The 21,627-nt window shown below is 49.4% G+C and overlaps 9 protein-coding genes across 9 annotated transcripts; 6 read left to right on the plus strand and 3 right to left on the minus strand.

The window, feature by feature from the left end:
- Window positions 1-886: 886 nt before the first annotated feature.
- N7503_006814 (caspase family protein) lies at window positions 887-2,397 on the minus strand (the record flags this gene model as incomplete). The annotated part of the gene is made up of 4 exons (XM_057066361.1): window positions 887-912; window positions 962-1,131; window positions 1,191-1,995; window positions 2,052-2,397. 4 exons carry the CDS (start codon window positions 2,395-2,397, stop codon window positions 887-889), a joined length of 1,347 nt encoding a protein of 448 aa, XP_056920042.1.
- Window positions 2,398-3,751: 1,354 nt separating this feature from the next.
- fbx15 (F-box domain protein) lies at window positions 3,752-5,673 on the plus strand (the record flags this gene model as incomplete). Its single annotated transcript, XM_057066362.1, has 2 exons — window positions 3,752-3,907; window positions 3,961-5,673. 2 exons carry the CDS (start codon window positions 3,752-3,754, stop codon window positions 5,671-5,673), a joined length of 1,869 nt encoding a protein of 622 aa, XP_056920043.1.
- Window positions 5,674-7,301: 1,628 nt separating this feature from the next.
- Window positions 7,302-9,217, plus strand: N7503_006816 (uncharacterized protein; the record flags this gene model as incomplete). The annotated part of the gene is made up of 2 exons (XM_057066363.1): window positions 7,302-7,886; window positions 7,934-9,217. The coding sequence occupies 2 exons, from the start codon at window positions 7,302-7,304 to the stop codon at window positions 9,215-9,217; spliced, it is 1,869 nt and encodes a 622-aa protein (XP_056920044.1).
- Window positions 9,218-9,253: 36 nt separating this feature from the next.
- On the plus strand, window positions 9,254-11,119 carry N7503_006817 (ankyrin repeat domain-containing protein; the record flags this gene model as incomplete). The annotated part of the gene is made up of 1 exon (XM_057066364.1): window positions 9,254-11,119. The coding sequence occupies one exon, from the start codon at window positions 9,254-9,256 to the stop codon at window positions 11,117-11,119; it is 1,866 nt and encodes a 621-aa protein (XP_056920045.1).
- A 728-nt stretch (window positions 11,120-11,847) lies between these two features.
- Window positions 11,848-13,563, plus strand: N7503_006818 (uncharacterized protein; the record flags this gene model as incomplete). Its single annotated transcript, XM_057066365.1, has 2 exons — window positions 11,848-12,080; window positions 12,147-13,563. The coding sequence occupies 2 exons, from the start codon at window positions 11,848-11,850 to the stop codon at window positions 13,561-13,563; spliced, it is 1,650 nt and encodes a 549-aa protein (XP_056920046.1).
- A 15-nt stretch (window positions 13,564-13,578) lies between these two features.
- Window positions 13,579-14,141, plus strand: N7503_006819 (uncharacterized protein; the record flags this gene model as incomplete). The annotated part of the gene is given in 3 exon segments (XM_057066366.1): window positions 13,579-13,615; window positions 13,633-13,663; window positions 13,877-14,141. 3 exon segments carry the CDS (start codon window positions 13,579-13,581, stop codon window positions 14,139-14,141), a joined length of 333 nt encoding a protein of 110 aa, XP_056920047.1.
- Window positions 14,142-15,176: 1,035 nt separating this feature from the next.
- On the plus strand, window positions 15,177-16,525 carry N7503_006820 (GDP-mannose transporter; the record flags this gene model as incomplete). The annotated part of the gene is made up of 4 exons (XM_057066367.1): window positions 15,177-15,437; window positions 15,498-15,588; window positions 15,649-16,029; window positions 16,086-16,525. 4 exons carry the CDS (start codon window positions 15,177-15,179, stop codon window positions 16,523-16,525), a joined length of 1,173 nt encoding a protein of 390 aa, XP_056920048.1.
- Window positions 16,526-17,682: 1,157 nt separating this feature from the next.
- On the minus strand, window positions 17,683-17,946 carry N7503_006821 (uncharacterized protein; the record flags this gene model as incomplete). The annotated part of the gene is made up of 1 exon (XM_057066368.1): window positions 17,683-17,946. The coding sequence occupies one exon, from the start codon at window positions 17,944-17,946 to the stop codon at window positions 17,683-17,685; it is 264 nt and encodes an 87-aa protein (XP_056920049.1).
- A 974-nt stretch (window positions 17,947-18,920) lies between these two features.
- Window positions 18,921-20,692, minus strand: N7503_006822 (putative MFS maltose transporter; the record flags this gene model as incomplete). The annotated part of the gene is made up of 4 exons (XM_057066369.1): window positions 18,921-19,501; window positions 19,552-19,889; window positions 19,945-20,423; window positions 20,474-20,692. 4 exons carry the CDS (start codon window positions 20,690-20,692, stop codon window positions 18,921-18,923), a joined length of 1,617 nt encoding a protein of 538 aa, XP_056920050.1.
- Between the last annotated feature and the right edge of the window lie 935 nt (window positions 20,693-21,627).

Below are 21,627 nucleotides of genomic sequence, written 5' to 3' on the forward strand. Positions count from 1 at the left end.
CTATTGTCGAAGGATTGCATAATTGTGACGGTAAAACGAAGATCACTACGAGCGAATTCCCGAGAAATGGGGAAATAGGCCTTTTTTCTTTTTTTTTACGGACCCGCTAAGCCTAGGCGGAGTTAGCCCGTATCAGATCATCCCATCCACACAGTGTCTTGGAATCTGACACATCATTGTCTACGTGACGCGGCAGTTAAAAGCGCCTCGGGTCCTTTTAACTTTGGTCCCGAGATCTCCAAGCCACACACCGAAACGTAAAACGTAGACGCCAACGTGGGCGTTCCAAACTTCGAAGATCTTGGAGAAAGCAAATGCGAGAAGCGGACCGTGGGTACAATTTCACCCACGGTCCCACTGGGATCTTCTGCCGCTATAATTTAAATTGGATCGATTCCCGCTCAGGGGAATCGTGCAATACTGCAGCCACTGGGTTGGTGCCGAGCGAAGTGAAAAGACTGGAGAATACTTCCCGTGTGAGAAATTGAACGGCTGATGTTTTTGACTAGCAATTCCCTCTTTGAGAAGGAGTAAAAAGGGTTCGGTGTACTCCAGCGTTCGAGGACGAGAGTTCCTTATGTGGGTCGGTATGGGGCCGAGGGAAGACCTGGCAAACCACAGCGATGCACGGAGAACACACGAGGGCCAAGGAGGGGTTCTGAATCGTGGTCATTGGTAATTTCAGTTATCCACCGTAATCCCCGCAAGAGGATCATTTCTGGGTCAAAGAGAGGAGATTGGTGAGGACAAATCCTACCCCCCCTTATGCACCGACATATAATTGCAGAAGAAAACTGGGATGACGGAATTCCTACGGAGTTCTTACGGAGTACGGAATAAATAAAAGGGCCGTGACATCGTTGCTCATTTCTTTGAAACCTGTAATCTACATAACAAAGCGCAAATTGACATCTATCTCAAAGTCAGCCAGGTTCGCTTTCATGGTAATACAGAAACTTACCGAGAGGATGACTGCAGCTCAGCTGCGGCTTTTGAGTATACTTGCCGTCGAGCTCCGCCCGAATGGAATTCAACAGCTGCAGATAAGATTGCTGCGGCCACTGTTTCAAAGATTTAATGAACGCCCAACTGAGCGCCCCACGCGCCTGTCCGTCCTGGAAAGTATCGGCCCTGCAGAGAAGAAAAGGGGTTAGTCAGGGTCAAATCAAAAGCCACTTCCCCGCACTTACGAGGTCTGTGTATCTTTAGATCCGGAGAACATAACCACATCGGCCGGCGATGTCTTGGTTTGCAAAGTACGTTGACGCGCTTGCCCTCCGTTGGCCGCCTTCTTGAAGAATCCAATGGCCGTGTTGGCCATGCTAGACAGGTCACCCTGTCCGTAGGAAGTAATCGCGCTAAAGAGATCTTGGGCGGCCTCCTTGGCCAGATTGGGCTCCTTGAGGATACCCTGGGTCGAGTAGATGTACGGTAGGTCCAATGCAGTGCCCGAGTGGCATGAGTCGAAAATGGCTGTCAATCGCACACCGGGTCGGAGCGGTTTAACCATGATGTCATGCATGTCATCGTCTACGATATGGCCGGCTGTGCGGTAGTCGACTGGATAGATGACATCGTCATATCCGTCGTCTTCGTCGCCGTCCAAGTCCGGTGTACGACCACCATGTCCAGAGAAGTGAATAAACAGTGAATCATGGGGCTGAGCATCCTTGACGAGCCACTGCATCGCGCGAAGAATATTTTGCTTGTTCGGGATGCTCATCGGGTTCTTCTGGTCATCAGTGAGAATGACCATGTCCTCGCGACGATACCCGAATCGCTCATGCAAGAAAGTGGACATGTTGGTCACGTCATTGATACAACCACGCAAAGAGTTCGGCTGACCGGTATAATTGATTCCGATCAAAAGAGCCTTGCGACGTCCGGTACAAGCCGAGTACTGGAACTGGTAATTGGACGGCGCGCCTGATCCGAAGTGTTGGAGACTCTGCGGAGGCGGGGGTGCCACGTTCGGTGAAGATGAGCGGCCAGGTTCTGCCCGAGTCAGTCAATCTGTCGCTGAAGCTGGCAATACATTATTATAAACCTACCATTGCGGGAACTACTTAGACTATGCTGATGGGACGGGTAGGGCTGAGATGTAGGTCGGTAGCCATACGGTTGTGGCGATGGCTGTGGAGATGGCGTATGGTACCCGTAAGACCCCGAGTTGTGCGGCGAATGACTGTAAGGTCGTGGAGGGGGTTGCGGCGAATGGCTGTAAGGCCTGGGTGGAGGGCCTTGGGGAGGGTAATAACCATGGTGTTGGTGTTGCGGCGGTCCGTGATGGCCGTAGGGCTGACCTCCAGGCGGGGCCCACTGACCTGGGGGAGGTTGATGATAACCCCACGGCGGAGGCCCGTTAGGTGGAGGGGGTCCTGGTGGAGGATAATACATTATATGACAAAGGCCAGGAACCAGGAACCCGAAATCAAAGAAAGTGGGATATCTAAAGGAAGAAGTTTTTTTTGTCGGGGAGTTTTTGGCTGGCTGACTTGGGTGGGTCGCGCAGATCGGAGTTAATGACTCTTTGGAAACACGGCAATGTTTGCCGGACAGAATATAGAGAAGAAGGGGAAAAGAAGGCCGAATGAGGCAACGGATAGACAAGGAAAAAACTACACAGGGCGCAACCAACGATACTCTACACCCGGCGCCTCTTCGGCTTCAATGTTCCATGGAACTTTCAGCCCTACGAGTCTGCAGGCAACAATGTTTATGCGGAACTCCATGGTCTTGGCAATGATATCAGTGATGAGTCACGTGGTCGGGATGTTCGGCTACAAACATTATTAGCGTGTGTCTAGTGGAAGCCTAAAGGTAAACAAAGGAGACTAGTATCGATTATTTAGTTCCATGAATGACTCAAGACCTTCTCCAGAACCTCATGGTAAGTTAGACAATCCCAACAATCTTAGGTAATCTTAGGTAAGATCCCCCATCAGTCATCGTGAAGTTGACTGCCTGAGGCGTGCGTGATGACGCCTCTAAAAATAGCTTACGTAGTCGTAACTTGGTTACGTGACCAGCTTCCGATTCTTCTACAGTCTGGTATAAGCAAGGCTGCCCATCCCTGCAAGACAAGACAGAAGAGAAATGATGCGGGGTTGTATCACGCAGTCACACCGCGCCATCCGAGCCTGAAACTTTCAAGAGGCCACAGCGTCCGTACCCTGGAACTCAGTTGACAATCACACGAGTCTCTCACATGTGGTGTAGCTCCACTCCTGCATGAAGATCATACAGTGGGGGAGGACAGAATGAAACCATTTGCGCGAAAGAGCCTCATTTTAATATGGTCATGACGACTAAGAATGATTACATCGGAGTTCCTTCGTATTCCCGCCCCTTGCCGGTTCGGAGGCTGATCTCATCATCCAATCATAAGCCCGAGACAGCAGTTGAGCCGCAACAATTTCCCAATATTCTGGAGCACCAGGCTAAATAACCCAATTTATATCATATGCACTAAATTCTAATCTGGTCAAAACCTTGGACTAAATTGCGCGAGTGCCGATCCCGGCTTAGTGGCTGTGCGCTACTCCGTGCTGTGTGGATTATCTACGGAATCTCTCCTAAATTTGCCCCCTCAATGCATGAGGCTCAAATGCAAACTAGCATTCCCTTAAGTCCCACCGTCTTTCCTTGTTAGGTCCCAACCACCCAAACCTTCCTTCCTCTCATCATTATACTTTCTTCTTTCAGCATGTATTCATGTTAATTGTTTTCTCTGCTCTCTCATTTCACAGCCATGCCGGCTGCGAGGAGTCTTGACTCCCTTCCCTTTGACATCTTTTATGAAATCGCTACATCGCTGGACGACCGTGATTTTATCAATCTGAGTCGTACCAACCGTGCCCTTCGTGATCTTGCCCAGAGTGACCTCGTCGCCCGGAAAACTGTAGAGGTAAGCAAAGGAAAATATTTCCCCGCCCGGAACGAAGGCTGACTGCTTCACAGAACGTTCTCCTTTTCAGCAAAGAGGGACAATCAGCCTTGAATCAGGCTGGTTATACCTATCGCAAGGCTGTTGGGCATCGGTTTGACATTCATGAAGCGGTCGCTACAGCTGCGCCGTATTCTGTTTCAGTCTTAGCCTATGGGGCCGACTTTCTCTACAATCAAGGGATCCTATGCTACCGAGTGGGGCACGATATCCGTCTGCTGGACGTGCATGCTGGGGGTAAGCAGGAACGTGTCTTGAACTTATTAGTCCTTTTTCGCCGCTTGACTGAACCGCTGGGCGCGGATGCAGTGGATCGGGTATCGTTGCTGCGATATGCAGATGAAATCCTCGTATTTCGGGTTGATACCGACGATGATCAGGATGACTTATTGTTAGCCATCGATATGACCGCCCGTCTTCATAACCCCAGAAAGGGCCGCCTGCTACTCAGGAAGTGGATCCCTGCAGGGGCGCGGGTCTTTGTTCGGCACAGCCGCACCTATATTTGGTACGGCCTATTTACAGCCGTTGGTGGCTCAGATGGCGTATGGACCGTCTACGGGGTAGATATGACTTCCAACACTTCCGACCCTATTAAACCTACTCTTACGCAAGTCGGCGATGGCGATCTTGGCCAATCTGTCTGTTTTGAGATGTACAATGAGCATCTCTATGCGGTATCTACCCAAGTCACTTCAGACGAGGATGAAAGATACTCCTCGTTCTATCATTGGTCCTGCTATGCTCCGCGCCACAATCGTCGTAAGTGGAGTGGACGTATATGGCGTCGCGAGCACTGCGAAGGTCCTATTAATGAGCTTTGGACCGATCTTTCAATCTGCACCGACGAAGCAACCGGCCGACCGGTCATCTTAGAATGCCGACGCGAGTATGCCGACGGCAAAAGTGAAAATCACCGTACCTACTATACTACACCTCTCCGAACACCAGAACAATATCTCGCAATGCACGGCGAGGGGGACATAACATCACCTCCACGATCAGACGACTCGGACTCGGACTCGACCCCTGAATGTCAAGAATCAACCCGTGACCATAACGAGCACCGACCCGAAAAGCGTTTACGCCGCGACTACCATGCTGAGTACGAATCCACGCACGACGCAACAGAAAGACAAGAATTCATCGCCGCACGCACAAAGCACCGCAGTTACAACCTCGCCGCATCCACCTTCATCGACCTCGTTAACGATCCAGCCCTACAATCGGACGGCTTCCGATCCCAAGACCGGCTCCGCCTCCGCACCGTGTCCCGAAAACGCAAATGTCCCATCGACGAAGAAGGCACAGGACTCCTACACCGACCCACACAATATAATGAAGACGGCACACCAGTCGAAGGCTCAGAAGAACGATACGTGTCTCGCGGAGTCTACATGTGGCCTCCAGATGACGCACCAGCTGAACTACGCCGCCTCCTCTGCCCAGATTCACGAATAAACGCATTTCGCGCGATCTCGGACGAGCGCTCTCTTATCTACTCTGTACGGTGTGCAGATGTGCCAGCTGGAAACCAGGCTTTGATATTGATAAGTTTTGATCCACAAATTCACTTCCCCATGTTGTCGTCATTGCGTACTATGAAGGCGCCCGTACCCGATAAAATATTCTCTGTTGAGGCGCAGGCTGAAGTGCCGAGTGCGTCGCTGGTTCGAAAAGATAAGCCTCTTTATGAGGCTATCAAATGGGGATATTGGCTACGATAGGGCCGCTAACACTATGGCTTTCAAGCTTTATGTGCTATGAAGCACGATAAGAGGGATAATAGCAGGTCTTAGCCTTTAGGTAGTACCCATGCATAATCTAGAAACAAATATTTCAATACACACACATCCATATCAATTCCGGCAGTTTTCCCAGTTTGATATGCCGAAACCAAGGACATCAACTATGTAGAATGAGGCTCGTATCGAATAACATGTCTATGCGGCATTATTGTCCACCCCGGTCATGACCAGTGGGCCAAAGCGGAGGAACAGCCCAATGGGAGAGATCAGGGGCTAGAACAACGAACTCTGGCCCCAACCGAGATTTCTAGGCTCCGATATCTAGATGACGCGTCTTACCCCCAAAATCTATTCGGCCCCAAATGATAATCCGTCCCAACAAAGCAATGATCCGGTCAATGTCCTATATCGTGGGATGTGTATCGTGTCATGCGATGACCTGCACCCGCATGTCGCCACGAAGGGCAATACTGTTGGCAAGATCCGGAAGGAAAGAAATACTAAACTGGAAACTCCCCATATAAAGGCCCTCCTCACATGTGAAGCAAGGCTAAGACATCGAAATCCATGAGCACTTTCCCGACAGCATTCGCGAGAAGTTGCCGAGGAGAATGAGCGATTTGAAATCAAGAAAAAAAAGCCTCCGATAATTCTACGATTGGCTCGATGTGTCCTTTGATCAATATAAATAATTTCCTCCGAGCTGGATTATCTCAGCAGTCGAGTCATTCTCTTGGCTAATGAAGCTTCGTTTTCTCAGCCTTCCTGCGCTCTACCAATCATCATTCACAGGCTATTTGATGTAGCCATAGGGAATATACCGAGTGACAGCAGTCACGGTTTAGCAACAAGACTTCCAGAAATTTTATCATTGAATCATGCGACGTAAATTGAGATTTGCCTCAATCTTCTGCAGGCTTGTGAGATTGAAGACCTGGACTTCTTCGTCAAGCGTGGGGTAAAAGTAGTAGGTGCGGCTCAGCGATTTGTCCGATACATTTGCTATTGGGTAAATCGATGCGGAGAAGACACTCGCCGAGAAAAATAGTCCAGATAAAGAAAATAGTGAAAAGCAAAATGCCCATAATGGTATATATATTACTTTTGTTTATACTTATCTCAGCTTAATCAAGATGTTTACTATCATTTTACCCGATAAAAAGGTCGATCTTTATTGACAACCGTATAAACGCTCTCAGCCGACAAGATGGCTCAAGTATCCCTATAGAAGTTGACTTTTGACCTCTCTCATGAGACTCGAATGCAGCTTTTCGGGCAGTGGCTTAGCTACGAATCGTGATGAATCGTAATAAGTCGCGTTGTATCGATTGCTACTGCAAGGCAGATAAAGTGATAAAGATTGGACGAAAGACTCGATTCATGAAATATCATTAGTCACGTTGGCGCCACCCCGTGGCGCTATGTACCAAGTACATAATCGGTTGCTTTCATGCAGGACAAGTCACAGCACACCTGTCACAGCAAAAGTAGATCGCCTAAGCCATGCCCTATGCGCCTAATTGCACAGCCTCGTTTCAAAACTTCTGACTTCTCCCACCTTGCCAGATAAATTCGAACCTTCGGGCCTACCACACACGCAAGCCAACATGGGGGTTTTCTCGACTGCCAAAGATCGCTTATTGCGAAAACACAGAAAAAAAGGAGATCCAAGAGTAGCAGACAGTGACGATGTTTCAGTTTCGGCTTCAACAGCGCCGGATACCAATCTCGCTGGCTCCTCAACTTCACACTCCACTCCCGATTTACCGTCCTCTGCTTCGCTTTCTGATCAACCCATGCCGGTAGACGCGCCGCCAATGGAAACAAGAAAAAGTCAAGGGAACCGAAACGATCTCTGGTCCGAAGCCTTTGTCATTTTTCAGGAGAGAGATACAGACCAGGAGCTGCTCACAGCCTATACAAATTATCTGGCCTCTTTACAGGGTCAAGGCGCATCTGCCAGCATAGATTTCTCAAGTCCAGAATCTGTGGAAGGGGTTGTCAGAACGCTATTGGCAGATCGAGAGCAAAAGCAGTGGAAGTTCCATATTCGGAACCACAGTATCAGCGTGCGAGAGCAAATTGAGAAGTTGGGGAGATTTCTCCTCTGGTCTGATTCCGTCGTGCAGACTGCTGTCAGTACCCAGCCACTTGCAGCACTGGCATGGTCTGGCGTCTCCTTGATTCTCCCAGTAAGTCGCCTTTCTCATGGCTTCCAGGATATAAGCTGAACAAATAGCTCATTTTGAGCGGTACTACAGAGAAAGAGGATATGGCGAACGGATTGGAAGGTATCGGGGAGCTTCAAATGTTCTGGCACATCTTCGAGACAGAGTATCTCGAAACCGATCGTCGAGAGCATTATGAGAACCTCATCCATCCTTTAGCAAAACTCTATTCGTATTTCATTGAATACAAGGCTCGAGTCATCTTCCATCTTACGAGTCCCCAGCACTCCCGCGCATGGCAGGATGTGCAAGGATCAAACGCGTGGACAGAGATGATGGAAAAGATTAGCAAGAGCAATGAATCCTGCCGCAACTTGCTCCAAATCACGGTAAAATCCAAAATTCAGGATAATCGAAATCATATTTTGCAAGAGATTCGAACATCGCGTGCCACCCAAGAAAAAACCCTCCAGCATCTAGAGGAGATTCAGAAAGACCACAGGGAACAGGAATTGCTGCATGCGTTGGCCAAAGCTGCAAATAACTACGAGGAAAACATGCGTCGGAACCCACTTAGAGTCCGCGGAACCTGCGAGTGGATTTTGGAGAATGAGGAGTTTGGCCAGTGGCGCGAGAGCAGCTCAGGCGTGCTCTGGGTCTCAGCAGGCCCTGGCCGTGGCAAGTCAGTTTTGTCGAGATCGCTGATAGACGAGAAACATCTGGATATTAGCACGATAACCATCACGTCCGCTAATGTTCTGACCAGCCCACCATCCGTTGTTGCCTACTTCTTTTTCAAAGAGGGTGCTGGTGGCGATATGGATGGTGCCCAGGCGCTGTGTGCAATACTTTGGCAGATCTTCTGGTCTCCTTCCACCCTTGAATCGACCACATTGATTAAACATGCGTTGCCAAGGTACAAGGCAAGAGGCGACTCCCTTGTCACAAACTTTTTCGAGTTATGGCAAATTCTGGTGGCGTGTGCCACTGACCCGGGTGCCGGTGAATTAGTATGTGTCATGGATGCGTTAGACGAATGTGAAAAGGAAAGCGCACACCAGATCATTGAAACTCTTTATGACTTCTACAGCTCAGACCAGGCGTTAGCAGGATCTAAACTCAAATTCCTTATCACAAGTCGTCCGCTTCAAGACCTGCAAGATCGCTTTGATGGTTTATCAACCACCAAAAGGTATCTTCAGCTTGACGGCGAAAGCCAATCTGAGCAAATTCGGCTTGAGATTGATCTAGTCATTGACGAAAAGGTTGAGGGCATCACAAAGGGCTTCACCGAAAGCGATCGAGAAAAGATTAAGACTCGTTTGAAAGGCATGCAGAGTCGCACATACCTCTGACTTCACCTGATACTCAAAATTATCACCAACGATCGCATGGCATACAGCAGGTGCTCAGATCTGGAAACACTTCTGGATGACGTACCGAAGGAAGTCTCTCAAGTATACGAACGGATGCTAAACCAAAGCAAGAACAAGTCACGATTGAAGACTCTTCTTGAGCTTGTGCTCGCTTCCCGACGGCCCCTCACCCTTGAAGAAGCAAACATCGCTATGACACTGGCTGTCCAAGGCCAAAAGAAGCAAGTATTCAAATCGCACGAAGATCTGATGGCCGCGGGATGGCCAAGCGGTCAGTTTCGAGGCTACATCATGGATCTCTGCGGTCTTTTCATCAGTGTCAACGAAGGAAAGCTTTCGTTCATTCATCAGACAGCAAGAGAATTTTTGATAGTAACATGTAAGCAAGAAAAGGAGGAGGGGTTTTGGAAAGGTGCCTCCAGCTCGCCTCACTCGCACGGCACAATATCACGACAATGTATGCAGTACTTGAAGCTGCCCGACCTCAATTACACAACTGAAGAGGATTGGTCTTTTGACGATTACAGCAAATCCGATGGTATCAGAGATCAAAAATACCCTTTTCTTGCGTATTCTGCGAAATATTGGGCTCTGCATTTCACCAACCAGGAGGCTTCGCTTGCTGACCGATGCACGGAAGATGCGCGTATTCTCTGTGACGTAACAAAGCCTCATATCAGCACTTGGGCTCCAGTGTATAATAAGTATAGTTTCCTGAATATTTCAGTCCTGACAAGTCTTCTTGTTGCCAGCTACTTTGGAATACCGCATGTCGTCCAAGTATTGCTAGACGAAGGTGCCGAGGTGAACATTCAGGATCAATGGTCCTTGACCGCTCTACAAGCAGCATCGTTGAGCGGATCCCAGCAGGTTGTCCTGATGCTACTAGACAATGGCGCCGATATCAATGCCCAATTTGGACTATACAATACAGCACTCCAGGCAGCATCAACTCAAGGCCATCAGAACATCGCCGAGATACTACTCAAACGGGGGGCAGACGTCAACATTCAAGGCGGACACTACAATACAGCACTCCAAATAGCATCAGCTGGAGGTCACCAGAATATTGTCGAGATGTTACTTGAACGGGGGGCAGGCGTAAATATCCAAGGAGGAGATGACAGTACAGCACTCCAAGCAGCATCAGCTAGAGGCCACCAGCAGATCGTCGAGATGCTACTCTGCCATGGAGCAAACGTCAATATCCAAGGTGGATACTACAATACAGCACTCCAAGCAGCATCAGTTGACGGCAAGCAACAGATCGTCGAGATGCTACTCAACCGGGGAGCAGACGTCAATATCCAAGGTGGATACCACAATACAGCACTCCAAGCAGCATCAGCTAGAGGCCACCAGCAGATCGTCGAGATGCTACTCTGCCATGGAGCAAACGTCAATATCCAAGGTGGATACTACAATACAGCACTCCAAGCAGCATCAGTTGACGGCAAGCAACAGATCGTCGAGATGCTACTCAACCGGGGAGCAGACGTCAATATCCAAGGTGGATACCACAATACAGCACTCCAAGCAGCATCACGTCGAGGCCACCAAAAGATCGTCGAGATACTACTCTGCCAGGGAGCAAACGTTGATTCACAAGGTGGATACGACAATACAGCTCTTCAAGCAGCATCAACTAGAGGTCACCAACAGATCGTCGAGATGTTACTCAACCAGAGGGCAAAAGTCAATATCCAAGGTGGATACTACCATACAGCGCTCCAGGCAGCATCAGCTAAAGGCCACCAAAAGATCGTCGAGATACTACTCAATCAGGGGGCCGACGTTGATTCCCAAGGTGGATGCTACAATACAGCGCTTCAAGCAGCACAAGCTAGAGGCCACCAACAGATCATCGAGATATTAGAGTAGGGCGCTAGGGCTGACAATTCCCATTAGGGTGAAGCATGTGAGCTTGCAGTGTGAAATCAGAAGATACGGGTATTTAAATGTACGCGAAGAACAGACTTACATATACATTCTATGTGAGAGACCGAGGAATCATTGCACAGGATATGATTGCCGCGCCTGCGCCATTTACCTCAGCACCATTTCTGTCCATTCAAGCATACAGAACCACAGACTGATGGATAACCTTGATGGAGGCCAAAGACGAAGTGAAATATGCATTGTTAGAAAAGCTAGATCATTGGTATTCAATATAGCATCTGAAAAACAAATAACAGAAATCGTTCGCAACTCTGATGGGAAGCTAGAATTACTCACAGTTACACTCGAACCAGCGCAATGAATCTTATCTCCCGGCACACAGAGCTCCGACCAAACTGGGCCGTTTCTCTGGAAGCTATGATTATAGCTATGATTGTGAGCTGTTTTGAGAAATGATACTATAATTCTTTCATAGAAGGATGAAGTAAAGAAATGTCCTTCATTTCCCTGTCCTGCGTTTATAGAAACCCATGGATTGACCGTCCGGTGAAGAGATCGCCAGTGATTACGTGATTACGTGATTTCGCGACGCCAATAAACCTTGATGTAAAATTTCGTTTGTAAATCTTGTCAAGCTCGTATCGCCCGCAATTTAGCCAAAGAAAAGTTTTCATCCCTGAAATTTTTGCTTTACAGCTTAGCAGATCATCATGTCTCTCGACGCTGCTGCGGCCCCTGAGGCAGCCAAGAACAGCCAAGACATCCAAGACATTCAAGAAAACGAAGATGATCGCGAATTGTTGAAGCTGGGTTACCGCGCTGTTTTAGCGCGAGGATGGGGCTCTTACGACAACTTTGCTTGCTCATTCTCTGCTCTTTATCCAATTGGCGGCATTCGTCTGCTCTTCTATATCGCAATCAGCGGAGGTGGTCCTGCTGCTATGTAAGTACATCCGAGCCACCCGGGCAGCTTTCGCCGCCAACCAGTCCCGTCTGACAAGATTTATAGGTGGAGCTCCTGGATTTCAGGTAGCATTCTCTCGATTATTACCGCCGCCTGCCTTGCTGAAGCTTGTTCCAGCTACCCCGCCGCGGGGTCGATCTACTACTGGGCATTCCGTTCTTGGGGCGGTGGACGGGTGGGAAGGTTCATAAGTTTCTTGGTCGCAGCATGGACACTAGTTGCATGGACGGCATTCCTGGCAAGTGACTGCTTCGGTGTCGCCAATTATCTTGTGTCAGAAGTGGTTGTGTTCAACCCAGACACGAGCTTCCCCTACGACACCTCTGATGTCCGTGCACGAGCCATCGCCTGGGCCATCTCGTTGTTCTTCCTGGGAGTGGCTACCAGCTTGAACTTCCTCCCGTCGCATATGTACTCCTGGGTGTTCCGCACAGGTGTCATTGTGATCGCCTTCGATATGCTGCTGAACTTCATCTGGCTCCCAATTGGTGTATCGCAAACTTATGGCTTCCAATCAGCTGAGTACGTGTTCACTTCGACCTACAATGGTGGAGATGTCACTCCCAGCCTCAACTGGGTCCTTTCTTGGTTTATGACTGCTAGTTGTCTAGTGGGCGAAGACGCATCAGGCCATGTCGCAGAGGAGACCGTCTCGGCTAAGAAGGCCGCTGCTAAGGGCGTCTTTTGGGCAACGGTCGCTTCAGCACTTTGCGGTTTCCCGATCATCATCTTGTTCCTGTTCTGCATGCCATCTATTGAGACTTTCTACAACACCAGCGCTCCCCAGCCATTTACCAACATGTACGCCTTGGCCCTCGGTCCACACGCCCATGTGGTCATGACTATCGTCTCAATGATTGGTGGTATTCTCAACACTTCTATCTCGCTGGTTGCCGCGTCTCGATTGGTGTTTGCCGTGGCACGCGATGGAATCTTCCCATACAGTCATGTATTGGCTCGTGTGTCGAAGTCAAAGCAGCCTCACAACGCAGTGATTTTCATTTCGACCATTGCTGCTCTTCTGCTTTGCACCCAGCTGCCGTCTCAAGTCGCCTTTTCTAGCTTGATCTCAACTTCGGCTGCCGGCTCCATCGCGGCCTACGGTCTTGTCGGCATTGGTCGCACCTTCATCACCCGCAAGACTTTCCGCCCCGGATTCTGGGACATGGGCCGGTTCGGTGTGGTGGCAGCTGTCGTCACGTTCGTTTGGAATGGCTTTGCGTTTGCTGTTCTCTGTGCACCAGAGTATTCCAACAGCCAGATTGATAAGGACTCGAGTCTTTTCAACTACGCGATTGTCATCATGGGCGGTGTCACTATCCTCGCCCTCGCAGAGTGGTGGCGCAAGTCGAAGGATGAATGGTTCCAGCACCTTGAGCCTGTTGACACAGCATCGGAGACCGATACCTCCATTCAGCGTGAGACACATGGGTCTATGTTGGCCGACTCCAAAGAAGTTTGATGTGTCAAGTCGGACATGAACTTCGCGGGATGGCAATGTCAGATTGCATCAGGTACGTTAGATTGAAAGATCGCTTGGCGATTATTGGCTTGGATGACGGGTAAGTATAGCCTTCACAGGCAGCACAGCAGGCATGACGGGTGTTCGAGACTTTGCTTAGCAAGGTCTCGTTCTGAGACATTACCGTTAGAACTTGATCTGGACAATACCAGCGAAAGGACATGCATGCTTCATCTACCTCTCTCTCCCTTGGTGTCTTGGTTCTCAGACCCAGTCTGAGGACAGATGCTACTAACTCTGTTTCTGTAAACAGGTTTGCCGCTGGAAGTGTTTCTGGCAGCATCAGCACGGACTATGCGAGGATCTGCATCGGTGTTCACTCGGGCACCAGAAGTACCAAGTGGAGATGCTGCATGTTATCGATGACCACTTTGGCAAGGTGCCCTCTCGCATATCGACTTGAGGGAATCCTCCTAGGCATCATGGGACACGATTCGACTGGATGGGATATCCCGGCCCCTGTCCACGCCGTTGCGCCCTTGCACCCTCGCATACCGGCTCCCGAATTGCTGGCCTAACACTCGGAGACACGCGGCAAATCAAGGCTTGTAGTTTTGTAGTGTATCCGTAGGCTCGGTACCCATAGGTAGTTTCGATTGGTTATGTTGTACACCGGACTGCATAGCCTAACCCCATCGCGCCACAAGAGCCCTAGCGTCAAGTATCCTGCCATATTCCACTCAATATGAAAGAAGATGAAGGTAAGATGTGATCAAGCTTGAGCATCAATGTGCTGGTTCTAATTACGATTCAACACTCGAACCTCTTCTTTATATGACCCGAAGATTGATGCGATTTTTACGACTTAGTCGACTTACTGTAGAGGTATCACTTGGATTGCTTGGCCATGCTCAAGATTGATGAATAGATCCACTAAAAGTCGCCATATCGCCACGCAAGATAGACGCGCTATCTGATAAGACAAGCAATGCAAATCTAGACTTTCCCATGGGTCGTCTACTGGCTAGACCACGGGCCTTGAAGAAGTCTATCCAAACCTAATCCATTATACTTAAAGTACCGAATGCTGGTATCCTTCTTTACCATACCAATAATCCATGTGCGTATCACATAGCTTTTCTGCCATTTCCTGGGGATGAAGACTTCTGGTAGCCTAGTATGTCAGGCATGATTTTTGCTGCTCCACCCCCACCGCCCCCACGTTACATGGGTCAGCCCCTTCCAAACACCAACTTTTGGCCAGATTCGCGTCCATTGCAATTTAATTAGATTTCAACGCGTAGTCCGCGCAACACAGTCCTTTCGCGCAACTCAGTCCTTCTTTTGCATCATCAAAGAGACCAATTCCTCAAGTTCAAATTTCTGCTGACGTGTCCAGTAGCCCGTCGCATTCCCTTCGCTTCATGCTATTTTGAATTTCCAAATCACAGACCTGCCGTCTCCATCATCGCCCCTGGTTTTTTGCAAAATCAAGCGCTCATCTCGTACCAAACCACCCTACGCGAACAACAATTTTCTTACCCCGTCATCCTGTGGGATAGCCTACCTCAAGTCTCTCGTTTTGTACCTTTCGATCGCACAACGCAACCACAATGTCGAACAAGAAGAACGAGGATATCGAGTTGAGTGGGATGGGTGAGGAGCGCGACGAGCGAGAGAACCTGCTGGAGCCTGCGCTCCACCACCGGGCTCGCGCCGATAGTGGGAAGGATAGCATTTTCTCCCAACTCGAGAACAATCCTGGCGCTGCTGTTCTGGCCTATTGCTTCTCCTCGATCAGCATGACGGTCGTGAACAAGTATGTCGTTTCGGGTTCGTCCTGGAACTTGAACTTTCTTTATCTGGCTATTCAGGTATGCGCTGCGACACACTGGCACCGCATTAAGACATTGAAGCTGACAGCTATACGATAGGCCGTTATTTGCTTTGCTGCAATCCTGGTCTTGAAACAGATGGGTTTTATTCCTAACCTCGCTGCCTTGGAAAGCAGCAAGGCCAAGAGGTGTATGTCTGCAACAGCCAACTGACGCTTTTGCAATCCCAGCCATGCTAACACCGAGTCAGGGCTTCCCGTGTCTGTGTTCTTCGTCGGTATGATCTACACCAGCACCAAGTCTCTTCAATTTCTATCTGTGCCGGTATACACTATTTTCAAGAACTTGACCATTATCGTCATCGCCTATGGTGAGATTCTATGGTTCGGCGGCAATGTCACCCCGCTGCTTCTGTTGTCGTTTGGTTTTATGGTGCTCAGCTCCATTGTAGCTGCGTGGGCTGATATCCAGGCCGCTGTCAATGGCGTTGGGCACTCAGTTGAGTCTGCCACCGCTATCTCAACCTTGAACGCCGGGTACGCGTGGATGGGGCTCAACGTCTTCTGCACTGCCTCTTACGTCCTGGGAACACGCAAGTTCATCACCTCGTTGAACTTCAAGGACTGGGACAGTAAGTTCTCAATCAACTACCAGGCTTTGCAACTCAAACTGACTAGAATTGACCAGCTATGTTCTATAACAACCTGATCTCCCTCCCTATCATGATCATCTGCTCCCTGGTCACCGAGGACTGGTCGTCGGCCAACTTGGCTAAGAACTTCCCTGCCGAGACGCGCAACAGCCTCATGATCGGCATGCTCTATTCTGGCCTGGGTGCCATCTTCATCTCGTACTCATCGGCCTGGTGCATCCGTAAGACATCGTCTACTACTTATTCGTTCGTCGGATATCTGAATAAGCTCCCGCTCGCTATTAGCGGCATCGTCTTTTTCGATGCTCCTGTCACATTTGGTAGCATCACGGCTATTCTCCTGGGATTCTTCAGTGGCCTTATCTATGGTTATGGCAAGATGAAGCAGAAGCAGCAACCCAAGGAGGTCCTCCCCACCTCCCAACCTCCCATGAGTGCTAGCTCCCAGCGCCAGAAGGACGCATATAAATTATAAGCCGGTACTGGCGAGGCTACTCGAGAGTGACCAGAAAGGTCGTGAAGTTGTGAGGAGGCCAGAAGTCCTCACCAGGGCTTATCGAATGGCTACCAGGATCTCCGCTGGAGAACCACCATCTTACTATACACTGAACATTGCGATCACCAAACGCGTTCAGGAAGACTATTCAAGTCGTCCACGAACAAATATTGGGGGCAGGCAACAGAGGCTGTGGAATAGCCACCACCACCACCGCAGGTGGATGAGACGTATCTACTCTGGTACTAGTAATTCTCCAAAGCCTGGTTTGGAGATCGAAGGACCGGTAGACGAAGTTCTCCCAGGAGCATGTAAAATAGAATATAATACTAATTGAACGATCAACTAGCAGGCTCTGTTGTTGTGCAATCAGTTGTAGCAGGTAAACGGATGAATGCTCACGATGAAGCCAGTGCTTTTTTGAAGAGGCAATAGACCAGTTTGGGTCGGGTTATACGCTCAATCTCAGTGGCTGATGAGGCTTGACCTTCCATACATCTTTTTTCTTGCAGCACTTCACGATACTACGTACCGAATTTCCTTTGAGAATTTCTGGCTACCTTTTCCGTATTGGTGCTGATCCTCCCGCCCCTTTTGCTCACCAAGTAGACTTAAGTACTGCCTTAGTAGTGATCGCATCACTGCGCCTCACGTAAGCTCATGCAAGAGCTAACTCAATAAAATGCAGTCCACTACTTCGCGCGAAAGCCCCATTTGCTCAAATAAGTGTCCACTGTCCCATCCCAAAACAAGAATAGCCTATTCCACATGAACAAGCAAGGTCATAATCTAGCAATAGTAATATGGACTAAAAGAGTATTTTGGTGTCCTTGGCCTAAGCTAGCACTTTGCTTTTAGGAAATCACGAACCGGCTCACTTGTTCTCGGCGACCTGTCAAGGATCATTTGCGTTAATCTTTACGAACGCTCCTAGAATGTACTTCGCTAAAGCGTGCTTGGTCTTCACATAAGGTCCTGGGAATCGAGAATCAAGCGCAATGAAAACTACAACTGAGACTTGCGACGCATTAGTCCCGGGCGCTAGCTTGTGCAGCCTCTATCATCCCCATCCTCACACTTACTACTGCATAATTATAAAGAAGCCCACAGCCAGGGCAGTCCAAGTCTTCCCCTCTCTAAGGCTTGGCCTTTCCTTCATCCTCAGTATCGGTGTCCATAGCGTCGGCGCTTGCGATAGCAGCATCCAATTCCACGCACAAATCATCGCCAGCTATTGCCAATGTTTCACCATCCATGGTATTCAGGTAGTAACCTCCGTTCTCGGGGCTTAGAATTGTTTCGGGATTGGCGCGGACTATGTCGTTGAGGCTCTGTCTGTCTTGCACAACAACAGCCCCAGCTGGCGGGTCGGTTATGTACCGGGTAACACCTTCTGCCATTGCAACTGTGCAAATAGTTACGAAGGTGGTGCAGTTGATAACGTTCAGGGAGTGACTCAAACGCCCCTATGTATTAATCTCAAGGAACCCCCACAGGCGAACGAAGAGAGGGAGAGAGAGGGGAGCTTTTAGTTTTCACAGGTGTTCTATATTTAAAAGATTTCTGGCTTCTAGGCAGCACTATTTGAACAATCTGGGCGATATAACGATGCAACGCTGGCAGGGTCGAAGATTGGGGCTAGTTATGATACAGTTGTAAATGGCGTCGGAGCTCCGCCGGCACTACAATTTACAGGGATTAGTTACTAGTACACTTGCCAAATTATCTTGAGAATGATGGTTTATAATTCCGAATAGTGTTGGTAATAAGACCTAGCAGGGATGTAGCGCTAATCAAGCCTAACTTTCGCATGAAATTTTGCTATTCGGCATGCCTTCTCGTCGTTCCGATGCCCAATTAGGCCTTACACTTCCCCTCACGGGCCGGAGTGTCCTGTTGACTTGTGGAATCCGTTATCGTTCCCGAAATAGCGGCCCAATACGCCGTTAGATAATCTCTCCCTTCATGGCCCTGACATAAGAGACACGCTATTAATTCCCTAAGGACAAAAGTTACCAATAATTAAGCAGCTAAAACAGTCAAAGAATCAATTGATCAATTAATCAATCAACCTCTTAAGGACAGTTCAGGTTCCAGGAGGAGTAAGCTTATATACATTATCAGACTCAGCTATCGTGCGCTATCAGGAACACATAGTATTAGCCTCTTACATCAGTTTTAATAAAGGCAAGCTTAGGTAGTACTGTAGCAGCCATTTTCAAAAAGAGTAGAAAATATTCCACATTCCACTACAATCTTTACCCTTCAACTTGGGTATAAATAATTACCTATAAGTACCTAGTAAGGAACTCATCTCTACCAGCCATCCCTGCACAAGCAGTATCACTCAGGCTTCTCCGAACAGCAAATCCATCTACTCGTCGTCGTTGATATCGACAACCGTCTGCTTCCATTTGCGAGCCGGAACATGACGCTTGAACAGAATGTCGATCTCACGGAAAGACCTGTGCTTCATCTCTGGAACCCAGAGCCAAGCCATGGTAGTGCAGACAAAGGCTGTACCAGCCCAGATGTAGCCACTCTTGCCGCCGAGGTTCCACTTATCAGTGTTGAGCATGTAGCTGGAGAGGAAGATGCAAGGAATGTTGACCAAGTAGTAGGCACCTCGTCCAATACCAGTTGTCAGTGGCCTGAGACGAACGGAAGATGTCTCGCCGATGATGACCCATGAGGCAGGGGCGGGTCCCAAGCAGAACAGGACGGAGACGATCAAGCCAAGTGATGCTTGCGCATTGCTGGCCGCCGTACTCATGCCAACTGAAGCCGCAATACCGAGTGCGATCAAGAATGCACAATTGATGAATTGACCATAGACATAGACGGTGCGTCGGCCGAGGTATGTGGTGAGGACCCAAGAGAGCATGACCATAATCCACTGGAGGGCAGAAGTGATGAGGCCAAGTGCAAATGCGGTGTTGTCTGCCATGCCGGCCTCTGATCTGGTGTTAGTCTGGAATGAGGTTGCAGGAAATAGCTGGACTTACGTTTGAAAAAGTAAACCGCTTGGTTAGCAATCAAATTGCCCGTCAAATTCTGAGATGCGTACACACCGCACACAATCAATGTGCGGTAGCGATCGGTGCCCTTCCACAGTTCAATAAGACTGGGCTTCTTCTCAGTTTTCTCGAGTTCGATCGTGCGACGCATCATGGCGACTGCGTCAGCGGGATTATCAGTTGCACTCGCGCGTCCAAGGCGTTTGACAGACTTCTCTGCCTCAGCCAGGCGGCCCTTTCGTACGAGCCACCAGGGCGATTCAGGCGCAAGGAAGAGTAGGATAGCGAGGGGAGTAGGGAACATCCACTGGAGTGCAATGGGAACTCTGGGGTGGCTATTAGTACAGTGCTCCTCGATGGCATCTATGGGAGTGGACGAACCTGTACGCCGACGGGTCATCCTTGGATTGGTAGTGGTAAGTGATACCGCCGACAATGATTGACCCAACCGCCCAGAACATCTGCAACATCTGCGTTGCAGGAGCTCTCAATCTCATTGGCACAATTTCGGCACAGTAGGCGGGTGCGTTGGCGATAAAAATGCCCCACGGGATGCCTTCCAGGATCTGGGCCGCGAAAAACATTCCTTGGCTGTTGCCGAAATAGAAGATAAAGATGAAGCCGTTCAAGCACATGAGACCGCCAATGGTTGCCCATCGATATCCAATCCAACTGGTAATGGGACCTGCGAGGAATACACCGATGAAGGCACCGAGTGGCCCGCTACACTGGAATGCTGATTGCCATGAAGCTTCGATAATATACTCGCCCGTCACGTCGCTTTTAACACCAAAATCCTTGGCGAATCTCGCTGTGGCTATGAACTGTCCCATTAAGAAAACACAGTAGGACTCCATGATCTATCGCAACGTCAGAGAAAATGATCTCCCTATCATGAGCAAGAGCTTACAATGGTGCATGACATCACGAATGCCCACCAGCTGGCAGCTGGATAGGCCTTGACAGCCTGGAGTACAGTCATATTGTGTTCGTTCTGCTCGGCCTCGATGGCGCCCGCTCTGTCGTAGTCGACCTTCTCGCCGGCATCGTAAACAGGTCCGCCAGTGGAAGAGGGCTGCGCCTCGACCTCCTCCGCCGTGGTCTGCTTCTCTGTGAGGTCGCTATTCATGTTGACGATTTCTGAAAGAAACGGGTGAACGAAAGAGAGGCAGGCACGACTGGGGGTTTCAGATCTAAATACTTGTGACAATACGCTCGTGATGGTGAGCCCGATCTAAGCGCAATGGGGAAAAGCTTGCTCCGGACCTTGACCTCCTGAAATTAACAACGCCACTCAAGAGGGTCATTTTTCCGAGCACTACGGTAGCAGCGTCACTTGATTATGGTAGGCTCTTGTCGAGCAAACTAGTCTGAAAGGTATCGGGAGGAAATGTACCGGTTCCTTTGCGGGGTCAGCTGAACTGACAGGGTGTGGTGGTGTGCGTCTAGATGTGGCGTTCTTTCCGCCGGACAATTCCCTGCTTTGGCCCTTGAGTGCTAGGAGAGAGTTTACGATCCTCCTTCCTTCGGCTAGTTCGAGTCATGCCCGTGTCCCGTCCCAGGTTTTCTCTTGTTATGCATTCTGAAATCTGATCCTCCTGATTCCCTGTCAAGGTGGTTCAACTCCATTGAGCCTATCATAATGAGCAACTAAAATTAACCGAGGAGTTGGGAGAGGATAAGCGCTCATTCTTACTTAGCGATGTGCTTGACTCCAGGTCCTGAGTAACACGGACAAATAAATGTTCAGCAAACCTGACCCATTCAAAAAGTCCTCCAACGCTGGCCTCCGAACATGAAGTAGGATGCTCATGATGCTTGATCTCTCCATCTCTATAAAAGACCATACTCAGGGCCAATGGGACGTGCAGGGTCCCAGATGAAAAACTTTCCATGAAAGAACCCGACGAATCCCAGAATCGGACACGGCTCGGAGTCTCACCTCATCCGGGGACTATGGGCTCGGCCAGTTTTACCCCGGACGGTCACTACCCCGGTCACTACCCCGCGCCGTGACCCCAGATGGTCATTACCCCGCGCCATGACCCCGGACGGACCCTGAAT

The sequence above is a fragment of the Penicillium pulvis genome (genome assembly GCF_028828015.1).
Source record: "Penicillium pulvis strain IBT 33274 chromosome Unknown contig_5_segment0_segment0, whole genome shotgun sequence".
NCBI lineage: Eukaryota > Fungi > Ascomycota > Eurotiomycetes > Eurotiales > Aspergillaceae > Penicillium > Penicillium pulvis.